This window comes from Coturnix japonica, chromosome 1 (assembly GCF_001577835.2).
Source record: "Coturnix japonica isolate 7356 chromosome 1, Coturnix japonica 2.1, whole genome shotgun sequence".
NCBI classification, from domain to species: Eukaryota; Metazoa; Chordata; class Aves; order Galliformes; family Phasianidae; genus Coturnix; species Coturnix japonica.
The window spans coordinates 35254834-35270011 of NC_029516.1; the positions used below are offsets into that span (position 1 = coordinate 35254834).

The 15178-nt window shown below is 39.1% G+C and overlaps 1 protein-coding gene across 14 annotated transcripts in view; it reads left to right on the forward strand.

The window, feature by feature from the left end:
* NAV3 (neuron navigator 3) overlaps positions 1–15178 on the forward strand; it is a 492511-nt gene that overhangs the window by 429746 nt on the left and 47587 nt on the right. For 11 of the 14 annotated variants that reach the window (XM_015857110.2, XM_032443702.1, XM_015857027.2 and 8 more), the window contains 4 exons: positions 2799–2937; positions 6149–6419; positions 8446–9151; positions 10669–11157. In XM_015857110.2, coding sequence (XP_015712596.1) covers positions 2799–2937; positions 6149–6419; positions 8446–9151; positions 10669–11157 — 1605 coding nt within the window. The remainder of the gene's footprint in view (positions 1–2798; positions 2938–6148; positions 6420–8445; positions 9152–10668; positions 11158–15178) is intronic. The other 3 variants (XM_015857118.2, XM_015857126.2, XM_015857101.2) reach the window with 2 other exon arrangements.

Consider the following 15178-nt stretch of genomic DNA (forward strand, 5'->3'; position numbering starts at 1 on the left):
GAACTGGGATTGTGAAGTCTGGAGAAGGCTCAAGGGAAACCTTAGTGCTCTCTTCTGCTGCCTGAAAGTTGAGCCAAGGGAAGTTCAGTTTAGGTGTTAGGAACAATTTCTGTTCCAAAAGAGTGGTGATGCATTGGAATAGGCTGCCCAGGGAAGTAGCGGAGTCACCATCCCAGGAAGTGTTCAGTAATAGCGCAGATGTGGCATTTAGAGACATGGTTTACTGGACATGGTGGTGAGGGTTCAACAATGGATGGACTAGATGATCTTAGTGGTCTTTTCCATCCTTAATGATTCTATGATGCTATGATTCATATTTAGAAAACATCTTGAGCACCTACTGTCAGAGAAAAAAAATTCCAGACGAATATAGTGATGACTCTGAAAGGTCAATAGTGGAAGTGTCAAAGTAATCTTGAATGTATCTTAGAAGATGGCCATGAGTGTTCCCAGAACCTACTAATAATCTCCTGGTGAGTGAGGTGTGATGAGTGCGAAACACCGCAGAGAAGCCGTACAGAAAGAACATATGAACATCACCATTTTTGTCTGACAGCTTCAGCTGTTGAGAGAAAATGCCGCGTATTTTGTGAATCAGATGGACTATTTCAGAATTCAGAAATTTTGAATCTTCTTACTGAGAAAAATGGGCATAAAATAAAACAGTAGAAAAACGAAATAGAATAAAATAATGAGAAAATGTGGGCAAACTGAGTTAAATGTTGATCTTTATCCCCCGGGCCTTACAATAGTGCTGAGAAACTGATGGTAAAGTATTCATCAATGTGACTGTCATACTCAGAAATTCATGTTGCTTGTGCAAGTACCCAGTACTTTGGATCTATCTTGTGACTGTTTACTTTTAAAAGGGCTAAAGTGATGTCATTGTTACAAAAACCAAATCACATTTTGAAATACTTATGTTTTTATTCATCTTAAGGTTCTTGATTTTAGTCGTTGCGCAAGGTATGTTCCTACGTGATGCATTACTTTTCAGTAATGGCACTTAGCATCAGTGAAACTCCATATCTCATTAGGCAGTGAAAAACACAGGCACTATAAATGTCTAGTGCTTCAGAGAGGGCTCTTAGGTCAATCTGGGCAATCTATAATATAATGGCTTAGATATGAAATCACATTTTAAAATACCTTGTATGTACATTGTCTGGTAATGTTGCAGATTAATTTATTTATTGTCATTGTACTAAATAGTGAAAGCACAGTACTGTAGTAAACTCTTGCCCTCTGAAATACATTTACCTTGTCACCGAGGTAGCTTACTAGTGTGATTTTCTACCCTTCACAATATGGAGGTAATGCTTACTGCAGTTGCTATGATACAAGACTACTGCACTGAACTGTCTGGTGCATCACAGCACACATTCTGTTGTCACACAATTCATTGCCACTGCTGCTAGGACTTTCTAAACTCTTAGGTGAAGTAGTTAATTGCATCTCGCAAAACAGGATTTACTGGTGTTTTCCTAGCTTGCTCTAAATGACTAGTAGCAGTAGTACTGGGCTTTAGACTGTAGGGCTGAATTTCAGAAGCAGGGTTTGAATTACAAATTCTGACCTAAAAGGCAGCCTGTGAAAGAGTCTGTAGCAGAACAAAATGTACTCTTTCTTGTTTTTTTGAATTTTAACGTTATGCCTAAACATGTCACCTAACTTTGTTTCTGCGGAGGTTACGTGTCGGTAATAGGCTTAATCAACCTTCTATTCCAGGAGGGAGAAAGAGGTATAAAATGGACCTTCATCCTGCAAATCTGTGGTATATTTTAAAATAGGATAAATTGCCTCCTTTAGGAGCCTTCTTAGTTACAAAGGACGCAGATAGGCAGATAGATTAAATAAGGCACCTAACTTTCGTATGGCTAAAACTATCTGAGAGAGAGAACAATCTAACAGTAGGACACAAAGTGAATATATTTAAAATCCTGGACTGGGAATAACCCAAAGCAAGATTAACAGGTGAAAATGTGGCAGTATACAGCTATAATGTTGGATACAGCAATAAGCTAAGAACCATGGTAGTCATAGTGTAATAGCATGGAGAAACAGTTGTGGGGAGAAGGGTCTGAGAAATACTAATCCACCTCCCTTCAATGGGAAAACAAATTATTTGTGAAGATAGATAGGTGACAATTCTGTAAGAATAGCTTTTCTCTCATTCACATTCTTTGCCTCAATCTCCCAAAACAGGAGTTGACAGCCTGTGTTTCTTGAGAGATGTATAACACGTTCTCTGTCAACTCTGGTGACTGTATTGTCAAAGAATCCTATTTTGATGGTGCTGCACCCATGAGACAAAGGTTTAAGATATGAAAATAAAGCTTCTGGAAATACTGGCTTCCTACTGACAGTTGATTAGGCTGCAAAAGAGGTGCTCTTTCTATTTTTCTGTAGCCTGGAAATCCATCAGTTGCTCTTCAAGCTATTAATAATGATTTAGCTAGCAATACCAGGTAGGTTTAATGGATTTCCCTGCCAGTGTACTGTGTTTGCAGTGAAGCATGAAACAACCTGCTTTAATGACTTACCCTTCTTGCTTAGACCTGATGTTAATTTTTTCAAAGGCAACTGTTTATTAATGGAACAAGCAACCACTTGTCAGTGAGTGAAAAATTAATTTTAAGGTCTGAAAAATAATATGTATTGTACATTAGGAAACAGAACTGAAAAGTTTCTGTTAAACCTGTTGAAAAATAAGTAATAGTGTCTGTGTCTGTTGATTTTGAGATGCTTTCTTCCTGTTGATACACAGTATGTAAGTAGATGTACTTCTTTCACTGCAGCTGGGATGACAGCAGCTCAGTTAGTAGTGGCCTCAGTGACACTCTTGACAACCTCAGCACAGATGATTTGAACACCACCTCATCTGTCAGCTCTTACTCCAATATAACCGCCTCGTCAAGAAAGAATGCTCATGCCCAGGTAAGTAGTTTTCCATTGCCATTTCTTGCCTCAGCACTTAAGTATGCAGTGTAGGAACAAACAACCAAAAAAGGCTTAGTAACAATGCCTCCAAAACAAATGAAACATTTATATTTTACCAGTTTAGGCCCTGTCTCTGGATGGTAGCTTGTATTTTAGATGGGGATATGGACCAACACATCTCTTGAAGTCTTCTCCAATCATAGCCCCACAAAGGAAACATTAAATGTTTAACTATCTCTTAAATTTTAATTATTTAGTTCCCTATTGCAGATGAAACTCTAGCCATGATTTGTTGGCCTCTGTCACTTTTGATTCACAATTAATCTTTTTTTTTTCCTTTTAAATCACAGACACTGATCCTTTTATCCAAATTTTGCACAACACTGAAAGCTGGCAATGCGTAGTGTCAAAATAGAGTTCTGATAAATCTTTGTATAAAGCATTATATATGATACATATATATGTTTATGTAAGTATATACATACATGGGTGGATGGATGGATGGATAGATAGGTAGATAGACAGGTAGGTAGGTAGGTAGGTAGGTAGGTAGGTAGGTAGGTAGACAGATAGATAGATAGATAGATAGATAGATAGATAGATAGATAGATAGATAATGAAAAGCTTTTGTGCCAGACACTCTCATATTTCTTCCCAGCTCCCCTTAAAATTTCAAGTGATAAAAAAGGTGATGTAGGCTGCTTACAGGATTTGGTTCATGAAAAATCAATAAAGAAGGGAAGAGTTACTCCCACTAGAACAGTATGGCATCTTCTTTATAAACAAGGAACCTCGAGACAGAAAACTCAGCATAGGAGAAATGTTTTTGCCTCCAGTGATTTCATGTCAAAAATCCAGGAACCAAGACTGACACCCTGAATTCCATAGAGACTTGTGCAGGCAGCCAGCGCCTGAAGTTGAGGAAACTATTTTGTAGATGTACGTTATGGTGGACTGTGTCAATATGAGAACACATTTATTATTTCCCCCCAGACAATGGAGAAGTAGTTACCTGGGGGTGGAGATTGCTTTAATCTGCAATAGAAGCTCCAAAATAAATTTCAGGCTGATTCTATACTCATGAGGTGGTACTCACACAGGTGCCAGAGTTCTTCAGTTTTTACCATTGCTTTCCCATCCAATCAGGTCCTCCCATGGTTGCTAACTGGAGATCTGCTTCTCTTATCATATGAACAGTGACAGCCAGCTCGGTCCTGGCTTACTTGTTCCACTGCACCATCATCATCATCACTGAGAAAGCTCAGACTGACCATTTAACTCTTTCTGGGTTTTCTGCTTGAGTGAACTAATCTTCTAAATACTTATCATACTAGTTGCAATTTGTTCTTTGATAAACATAAAAGCAGCATGTTTTCAAACACTGCTTTTCTGCCAACATTGTGTTATGTCATAAAAGCTATGAACAGACTTTTATTAGTTTTCACATCAAGCAGATTAATCAGAAAGCAGAGTATTCCAAATCAGCTGCAATCTGAGCCAGGAGCTGAGATAAGCACGGTATTTAAGGATTCTGCCAGCTGTTTTCCAGGTGCAGGACGTAATCTTGCAACACAGAGGTCCCTTTTGCCACTTTCATGTGATTGTAGCTATGCAGGCTGAGGTTTACATTGCATATTTTGTAGTTGTTTACACAGTAAAACAGGATTAACATTGCTTTTGGGGTCCAGTAATGGTGAAAAAAGGGCTTGTAAAAAGCATTGTTTTTGTCGCTCCTTGGAAATGGTGCTGTTTGCTTTAAAAAATGTGTAGCTATGTGTTTATAACTGCTCATTTGTGAGAAGAGTTCTGGGAACGTTACACATTTGAAAACAGTGCCATGAAAAACTATCATCTGAATGACCCTATAATATTTGTGTATAAGTTTTGTTTATGCTTTTTGGTCCTTACCCCAAATCTATTCAAGCCTCTCTAAAACAGGTATGAAATTTTGAGAGCACTGAGTGCTTTTGTACTTTCCATGCTTTATATGACAAATGTGTAAACAATAACTGATTACTCTGATTATCTAATCAGTATTAATCCTTCTTATGACAGCAGTGCCTAGGAAACAACAACAGAAGGGTCTCTGTGAAGGAGTTGTGGTAACACAGAATAATAAATAGCTCTCTTCTGATCAACATCCAGTTTGGAGGAACGCTTAGGGTGGCTGTGTGAGGACAGGGCTGTCACACAGTGCGTAGTGATACCTGAGCAACGCACTGATTTTACTGTTAGAGGTGTAGGTAGGCTAAATTTACAGATGAAGGAGTAAAGAGGACAGGCTGCTGAGATGGTGATGTGCCAGCGAGGCTTGAGACTGAGCTAGGGAGGCTTTGGGAAAACGGAGGAGGAAGGGTTACAACAACCAACCTGTCAGCACAGAGATGGTGAGTCTCAACAGCAGAGGTAGGATCAGTCTTCGGCATTTCTATTTAAGCCACTTCCAAAGCTGGTATGGCACTTGTGTTTTGGGCTGTTCCCTGCAGTACACCACTATCACCCAGGGCTGTGGGAAGGCAACTGCCACTGCACTGTTAATCTCCTGGGATCTGCTGTGGTGGTTTGAGTTTCTCAGTTAGCATGAGCCCAGCTGGCCACCTTCTCTACTGGTGGGGTACTGCTTGCAAAAGCTGCTCTTCTGGCTGATAAACCTAGAGCAGGTTTCTTGATCAAAATGATTAAGCTTAGTGGAGACAAATGTGGAGAAAAGCCATCAGCTGAAGCACTGATAATGTTAGTGGAGATGTTATGCTTTGTCACTGGTGGTACAGCATAATCACTGCTGCCTGAGCAGTGGTTCTAACTTGTTTAGCAGGAGGTTTGAGCAGGTAAATAAAAGCAAGAAAGCAGCCCACAATTAGTTGGATTAGTTGTATCTGTAGGGATTGTCCCAGTCAGGCTTTTAGTGAACCCCCTCAACACAGTGATTCTTCTGTTAAATTCATAGGCAGATGATAATAAATAAGATGTTACATATGATTATGAGAGTAAATTATGTTTTACTTCATGTCAGCTCACTTATGAAGGGAATAGTTGAATTCTTCTGAAAATAAAAGTGTCTTTCCCAAAATAGGAAACATTTTAGCTGAGAGTTTTCCATATCCCTCAACTCAAATATAACATGCTTACTCTTCTCCCTATCTGGGACTTAAATCAGCAAGTTCTGAAGATGCTAAAGCTGACCGTTTCCCATACAAATCTCTTGTAGCTGAAGACAGACATGGAGAAGCGCTCAGTTACAGACAGTGAAACTTGGGGCAGCACTGAAGAGCTGAAGAAACCAGAGGAAGATTTTGACAGCAACATAGACAGCAGCGGCAAGTGGAAAGGCCTTCCCTCAGGGCTGTCTGAAGAGTCAGAGAAGGGGGGGCAGAAAGCACCTCTCTCACAGACAGGATCCTGGAGGAGAGGCATGACTACACAAGTAGGAGCCACTCAGTCCAGGCACAAAACAGGGACCAGTGCTCTCAAGACCCCAGGTAGGAGATTTCTGTAGTTCAGTTTCCTGCATTAAAAATTAAGCTTTATACTTTGACTTCACTTATAAGCAAAGGACTTTTGAAGGGTTTAAAATAGTTAATTGATGTCATAAGTGAGTGGCAGACATCAAAAACTGTGTGTTGGTGTTTATTCTTACAAATGATTCTAAGCCAAGATTGTGTGCTGTGTTACAGACTAATAAGTTATTAAACAACATGAACATATAAGCTGTGATTACATTTTGTTTTAGTATCATGTGAATACGCAATATCTACCAGGGAATTCTTCAAATCACAAGAGGTTGAAAGTTGAGTTTAGAAGTTTAACCTTTAAAGGTCAAACCAGGGGACTCAAATTTAGTGTTACTGAACTAAACCTAAATTGTCACATTCTATGTACTGTAGGAATCTTGTAGTGTATTTTTAAGAAATAAATATTGTAAAACCATTCATTTTACAAGCTTCCTTCTATTCCAGATGACTTTTTATCTTCTGAAAAGCTTCTCAGAAGTAATAGCCACTTTTGTAATTTACATTTGCGCCAAAAAAATCAAAGTTGGTTAAAGCCATCTATTAATACCTTCTAATCTATCATTTTACTAGGGCATTAACAATCCTGTGTAGGGCATTTTCTAGCACTTTTGTCCCGTCCTGATGAAACACTGCATGAGCGTGTATTAACCCTCAGTTGTACTGGTAACTGATAAGGAACTTCTCAGAATGAACTCATTGTGAGCCTCTTTTGTTTCTTTGCAATTTGGAACTGCTATTAGTCACCCTCTGATCCTGTAAGGTCACTCAGGATCATTGCAGCAGTCAGTGTTTATGTGGTTGCAGCAGTGATACCCTCATAATAGCAATTAAAAGAAAAGATCCTGCCAAGATAGCTATGTGCCAAGCAATGTTTCCCAGGTCTTCTGTTTTGTGGAAGATTCAGTTGAAGTCGCTGCCATGCGACACAAAGCAGAGATTCTAACTTCTTAAGAGTGTACTAATAGCCTGTGTGTTCACAGTGTAAGTGCCTGATCAGTGTCCTGGTGTGTCTGTGTGGCATAAAGTGTGCACTGCGCAAATACTCAAGTGGATTTATTTCTGACTTGTGGGTGTTGCTCTTTGTTAAAGTTTAGTTCATTAAGAAAAATCAGCCACCTACCTCCAAAACCTCTGTAATCACTTGAATTAAATAGGAATTGATGTTTTTGTTGTGCCTAATGTTTGTGGCTAATTAAGAATGTACAGTAGATGCTGAAAGATAAATCAGACTAGAACAGAAATAGCATTTCTGTCTGCCACTTTCTTTTGAGATAGAAGGGAGTATCTTATTTAAACTTTTCTGAATGTCACAATAATTTTATGTAGGAATATATGGCATGTAGGCAGTATAGAAAAGCCTCTCTTGAGGCTCTTGAAAAGACATTAGGGATAGGACGAAGACTATTAACTCATATAATTGATATCATTATAGATCAGGAAGATTCGTACCATGACAACATAATCTCTCTGATAATTTTTGTAGCTAACAAAAGAACAAATTTAGTGATAAGCTAAAAAAGTTGGTAAGTAATTGGTGAAAACCAAAAAACTCAGTAAGTACCATTGATTTCTACATTCATAATTAATGTCATTCTTCAGGAAATGTTAATTACATGTCATGTTTTACTTTCAAATAGTATTTCTTACATATAAAATACCATCAATAGAAAAAGAAAACCAAAAGAGCAGAAAATCAAAATTTTTATAGTCCATCCTGGAGTATTTTGTACTTCTACACTTTCTTGCTATGTGTAAAATGTGGAAATACTGAGGAGGGCTTCAGATTTGTAATATTCAATGCTTACTTTGAAGTATTGTATCTGATCCTGACTGCTTATTGGGAACTGAAGGAGTCCTAAATGAATGTGCTTTTTTAAGATGGTATTTCTGTTTACTTTTTCATTTTGAAATTGTAATCACATAGCATTAAAATTAGATTTGGAGACATTTCAGCTTCAACACATGTGACCTTTTCAAATATACTCTTATTTAGGAAAAACAGATGATGCAAAAGCTTCAGAAAAAGTGAAAACTCCTCTGAAAGGAGCCTCCATTCAGCGTTCTCCATCAGATGCGGGAAAGAGCAGTGGTGATGAAGGAAAGAAGCCTCCCTCTGGTATCGGGCGATCAACTGTTACTGGGTCCTTTGGATTCAAGAAGTCTGGGATGGGATCTTCTACCATAATAACCACAAGCGGAGCAACCATCACAAGTGGATCAGCAACTCTGGGGAAGATACCCAAATCCTCAGCTATCGGTGGCAAGTCCAGCGCGGGACGGAAGACAAGCTTAGACGGTTCTCAGAACCAGGACGATGGCATTCTGCATGTGAACTCAAAGACAACTCTGCAGTATCGAAGCCTGCCTCGCCCATCTAAGTCCAGCGGCAGTGGGATCCCAGGCAGAGGTGGCCACCGCTCCAGCACCAGCAGCATCGACTCCAATGTCAGCAGCAAGTCTGCAGGTGCTGCTGCCAGCAAGCTGCGAGAGCCAAGTAAGATTGGGTCCGGGCGGTCCAGTCCTGTCACCATCAACCAGACGGATAAGGAGAAGGAGAAAGTGGCCGTGTCTGATTCTGAGAGTGTCTCACTGTCAAGTTCCCCAAAATCCAGCCCAACTTCAGCAAGCGCCTCTGGCACACCAGGACTTAGGCAGCCAGGATCCAAATACCCGGATATTGCATCACCCACATTTCGAAGGTATGTGCTTCTCTATGAAGTCCTGGAGTTGCTGTAGATAAAGGAGAGTTTTTTGATTTGACAAACAAGTATCTACTGGGCATAAAGGGTTTTTGAGTATATTTTCCCATAAGCAGGGAACCAAATACAGAAAGAAGCAAAAAGGGTAATACTTCTTTCCACAACACAATTGTTTGTTTGGGCCTAAGGACCTCTCTAGATGTGACATAGCTATTACTTGAGCTTTGGCCATGGCTATTGCTTGAGCTTTGACCATCTTAAGTACATTCTCATGATGACAGTTTGAAAGCTATAATAAGTTCTTACTGACTGCTCAAGCACATGAGAAGTTCTTTCTCAATATTCTGATATAACCACAAATAGTACACCTTATTAAGGCACATTCTGTCTCTCGAGCAGGTGATGTAGCCTGTTCAGAGAACTGATGAGCTCAGTAGGTTAACAAAGTATTTTCTTGTACATTGTCAGCAGCTCCAGCTAGAAGAGTTTCATTATCCAATCAGCTTTGTTATGCCTTTCTTCAAAAGCATTAATGAAAACTAAATTTCAGTTGGAGATGCCCTACTGTAACGTTTTGGGATGTATAAATCAGTATGCGCTTTTGGGTGAAGTGGTTCCATTGCTGGAAAGAAAGCCAAGTCTGCCTTCTGGTGGCTAGTTACTGAAACAGCATCTCCAGCTGCTGAAGGAGCTGCAGCTTGGTTTTGTGGGCTTGGTAATATGTAAAACAGATTCTTACATTATTAGCCATGCATTTTTCACATCACAATAAGCTTTGCATTTATTTCTCATTAATTTATGAGCTGCACTTTAACTACAGCTTAATACATTTTCAGTAAGACATTGAATCATCACATGGCCTTTATTTCAACAGTTTTAGAGAATTGGGGGACTTTTTCATCATCGCTGCAGACATGTTCTATATAATTACAGGGAGCAATGATGTGAAATACACCTCTGCCAGGACTGCCTTTGGAAACAAATGGGGCATGTTTAGCTCTGGTGCAGTTTGTTCTGTCTGAAGGGTTACTAAATGACTGGGGACCACATGAGGAACTCTGCACAAGAGCAACAAAGGATAATTTTACAGAAATACTCAGATATATAAACTGTGAAGGATTTTGCAATTGATTGTTGCAACCATTTTAGCAGATTTGAGAACAGGAGGTTTGAAAGCCTAATGACTGTGGGAATGTTAAATTCCTGAATTTGGGTGAAAGTGTAATCTGTTCATGCAATAATAAGACAAAAATGTGCTTATTTTCCCTCTCTCTGGGAGGGTCTGCATGTGCAAAGAGTACATCTGAATAGGAGTAAATGATAGCTATTTCTAATGAAACAAACCCTGATTATTATGATATGGTTAAGTGAATTTAATTTTGAGATGCCGTTGAACAGCTAGGTAGGCATGATTTTAGTAGCAGTAATTAAAATGTGTCGTTCGGCTCTTTGGATGTTACGCCATGAATGTTTAATGTGGCTATTAGTTTCTCTAAAGCTATTTGTTTTACATTTAGGTTGTTTGGTGCCAAGGCAAGTGGTAAAGCTGCCTCTGCACCCAGTACTGAAGGTGTGAAACCCACATCGGCAATGCCCAGCCCTAGTACCACCTTGGCACGGCAAGGCAGCCTGGAATCGCCGTCCTCGGGCACAGGCAGCATGGGCAGTGCAGGTGGGCAAAGTGGTAGCAGCAGCCCCCTCTTCAGTAAACCTTCGGACTTAAATGCAGATGTTGTAAGCTTAAGTCACTCCTTGGCTTCCAGTCCCGCCTCAGTGCACTCTTTCACATCAGGTGCTCTTGTGTGGGCTGCAAACCTGAGCAGCTCTTCAGCGGGCAGTAAGGACACACCAAGTTACCAGTCCATGACTAGCCTGCACACCAGTTCCGAGTCTATTGACCTTCCTCTTAGCCATCATGGCTCTCTCTCTGGACTGACAACAAGCACTCAGGAGGTTCAGAGCCTGCTCATGAGGACGGGAAGCGTCAGATCTACTCTATCGGAAAGGTGAGCTTGCCTATAGATACAGTGACCACAAAACCAGTGAGAGGCAAAAGGACAGGAGCCAAAAAAATGAAGCCTGCATCCATTTTCCTAAAGGGACGCTGTTAAACTAGCGGCCCAGTCCTACATATAAAAACGGAACAAAGCTCAAAGCTACTGCTGGCTTTGCATGTGGAATCAACTGCCTTTTGAGGTTTTACAAACACTTTTTTCTACCTTGAGATTTTTTTGCTGTTGTTCCCTTGTTCTGGAGAAGAACCAGAGAAAAAAGAACATTGCCTAACTAAAGGCGTATCTACCTAAAAAGCCACACAATGAGTCCTGCATGCCAGCTCTGCCTGCCCTCCCAGCATTCAGCAGCTCCACGGCTGTCTCACTGCCCCCCAATAGACAAACCTGCTCCACATGTGGGACCATACCAATTTTCTTCCCACAGGCACAGAGGCAGGGCTGGAGGGTCCCTGCCTTCAGTTGATCACACAGTCTTGCCTTAAAATATCCAGCCCTGACCAATTTTTTCTTACCCGATAGTCATTACACAAACACTAAAATGCAGTTACCCTTGCAGAGATACTGTTTAGAAGAGAAGAGTGACAGCTGGAAAAGACAGACAAAAACAAGAAAGGGTTTTCCCCTGTTTGTTAAAGACTTTTGCTTTACCGCTTAAGTTATAATGCAAAGCGGTGTAGCCACCCTGAGAAAAGATTTATTTATTTTTTAGTTTAACTTTTTTGTGTGTGGAACATTTACTTTGAATTTTGTAAAGGAGGTGAAATAAGTATTGGTAGACAGTCAGTAGTTTTCACATCCCATGCGAATTTCCAAGATTTGATAATGAAATTCTTATCTCACATGAGGATTGAAAATTTAGTGATGTTCAATAAGTATGCAGCATCTGATCCAAAAAAAGAAAATTATACCGAGTCAGAAATATTTAAAACCTTTTAATGTTAAAATTAGTTGTTTGGGAAATGCACAATTATTTAAAAGAAAGAAAAATTTTTGTATACATTTGAAGAACAGACTATTTAGAGCTTTCTCCTTTATATTAAACCAGAGATTATTCAATACCAAGACTTTCCAATGGAAAGATTTCACTTTCAGTGAAGCAGCATGAAAAAAAAAAAACAAAAAAACAAAACAAGACAAAAACTAGATGACTCTTGGTCAAATCTAGATGGAAACTCTCCACACATTTCATTCTCTTATGTTGCCTTCATAAGTATTACTATATCAGCTCAAATCACACCTCTAACATCGTTACAGTACTGTGTTCTATGCGTATATACCAATATAATCTACAATGTAGCAGTTAATAGTACACTGATACATGGGTGATTCATAACTTGCACTGTGCCTTTAATTTTTCTAATAGTAATTTGCATTGTGTGCCATCAACCAAATATTTCTCAGAACATTAATTATTAATATTTAGATTAGAAAAACTTCCACTGAGGTTTATGACTGCATTTATGGATAGCGAGGTCAATAAGAAGATGTGGAAGAGTGGTGAATTTATGCTAAAGATCTTATTTATGCAGGGGATGTTAAACATCGCATTTGAAATGTTAATGTTTTGGCATAAACTCCTGAGCAACCTCTGCTTCTAATCCTGTATGTATTTGTTCAGTGACTTAATTTCAGTGGTTCCAAATACTTTGCCTTTGGCAGTATTTTAAGTTTCAGATTTGTCTGTATGGGGATATCATGGTTATGTCCAGAGAGAACCATTTATCATATTGATCTGGCCTCAAACTTAATAAATGCACCTTGAGAAAAGGGTGTCCATTCTGGAATTAAAGCCCCAGTAGGGTTTTTGGAGTTTTATTTTTCTAAAAGATAATTTACAAGTGATGTGTGACTTCTGAGATGTTTTATAAAGCAAAAACTCCATGCTGGAAAGTATTTTCTCAAAACAAAGGCATTGTTTTGCAATGCTAGAGGTGGATATATTTGGCAAAATATTGTATCCTTTTTCCTTTGTAAGCCATTGTGGGGGAACCCAGGTTATATTCTATAGTCATAGTGTGATCCCTTGGTCACTCTAGAGTTTGCACAAGACTGAATGAGCAATCTGCACAGTGAGATGTGCTAACATAACCTGGAGACGAGATCAGAAAGACTAAAGCAAAAAGAGTCAGAACTAGCAAGCTGCATACATTTTACGCAGAGAAAGTATAGGGAAAGGTAAAAGAGAAGAGAGAGATAATAATAAATGATACAAATAAATTTATTTTTTGCTTTCTTGAATTATTGATCCTACTTTGATAGCTAAGCATCACTAATGGCACGCATGCTAAGAAGGAATGTAAAGGTTAAATATTACTTAGAGATATCTCCAATTCACTAGTCCTGATGAACTTATCAATTCCCTGCTTCAGTCAGAGCGAATTGGCCCTGCAGTCTCTGGGGCTGGAGAAGATGTTTCAAAGGGCATGCACTATGTAAAGGGAGTGAAGAGGAAGGGTGGGAAGGAGGTGACTGTGGGCAAGGTCTGCTTAACCTCATGTCCTTGGAAAGATACAGAGGATGTTAAAACAGATAAAGTAACAGAACATGGGTTCTGTCATCCTTTTAAATAATTCTGGACTTTTTGATTAAAGGAGAGGAATTAGTAACTACAGTAAGAAATCTGAAACTTAGTAAACCTTCATGTGTTGTTTCAAATGATATTCTCATAAGCAAATGAGGGAATAAAGTAAGGCGCTTGGCCAGGTTGAAAAAGAGTTATCTGAATGGTAAGCAATTGTTAGATTGAAGGGATGTAACAAGGTAGGGTATATTTTCACAAATACAAAACAGAGGATGATGAAAGAGTGTCTAAGGAGTTGTAACGCCACTTCTGGGGGATAAAACATTGTCCCAGTGATCTATAATGTGAATGATCTATCCATGATCTGAATTATCTATTCCATGATCTATCATGGAGTCATATAAACATAAAATGGCATGGGTTGGAAGGGACATTTAATAAAGATCATCTAGTTCCAATCCCTGTGTAAGACTTAGAAAGTAGTTATCTTGTACTGCTTTTTCTTGTTAAGTCTTTAGGTTGAAGAAATTGGGACAAAAAATTTTTAAAAATAGTTATTTGTTGTAATTTGAAAGAACACAGAAAATGAGATGAAAATCTCAAGGCATGGGTTTCTTGCTAAGGGTAGTTGCCCTTGGATACCTTCAATAAAATAGCCATTTGCCATGGAGGCAGTAAGTCTACAAGGTCTCTGCCACGTGTGCTCACACATTCCTGACAGATATAAGACCTTCTTGGGGGCACTGGGTTTAAAATAAACTGGAGACTTCCATATACTCTATGATAAAATTCTCAACTGGAGCTAACTGGTGAAATAACACTGGTTTAATTGATAAAGTTTTCCATGGATGCTCATCTCTAGTAATTAGTTTAATACTTAATTGCTGTTGAGTATTACAGACTCGACTGTTTCTTCTGGTTAGTCTTAGAGACAGCAACAGATGCACAAGAAGTGCAGAAATACAGGAATTTACAGTGCAATTTTACATCAGCAATAATGGCTGCACTTCAGGATTAGCAAAATTAGAGGTATTTTCTAATTACATGACTAGTTTGTTTTTGTTTACTTCATTAGAACGTGGTTCAGTTCTGAGAACCATGAGTGTGCACTGAAACCCATTTAAGCACTTAAAGACTTCAAATTGTTATGAATTATCAGTGGAGTTGATGGTTGTGATTTTACAGGTGTGAAACAGTGCATCATGTATCAGATTTTCTGGTGTGCTCAGCCAGTCATATAAACTCATTTGTAAGTCCCATATCAGCTTGGCTCAGCCCATCCAAGTCGGCCCTCAGCAATCCCTAGCTTGCAATAATTTGTTTTATTTCATAGCAGCTCTGCAACAGTTAAATATAGCCCAAATATATTTTTTTATGGCCGTTGTCTGCCTTTCCCAAATTGAAGTCAACACCAAGGAAAAGGAAGTACAAACTGTAAGACTTCCTGGGATTATCCCAAGAGGACTTGCAGGTGGTTTCAGCAGGGCAAAA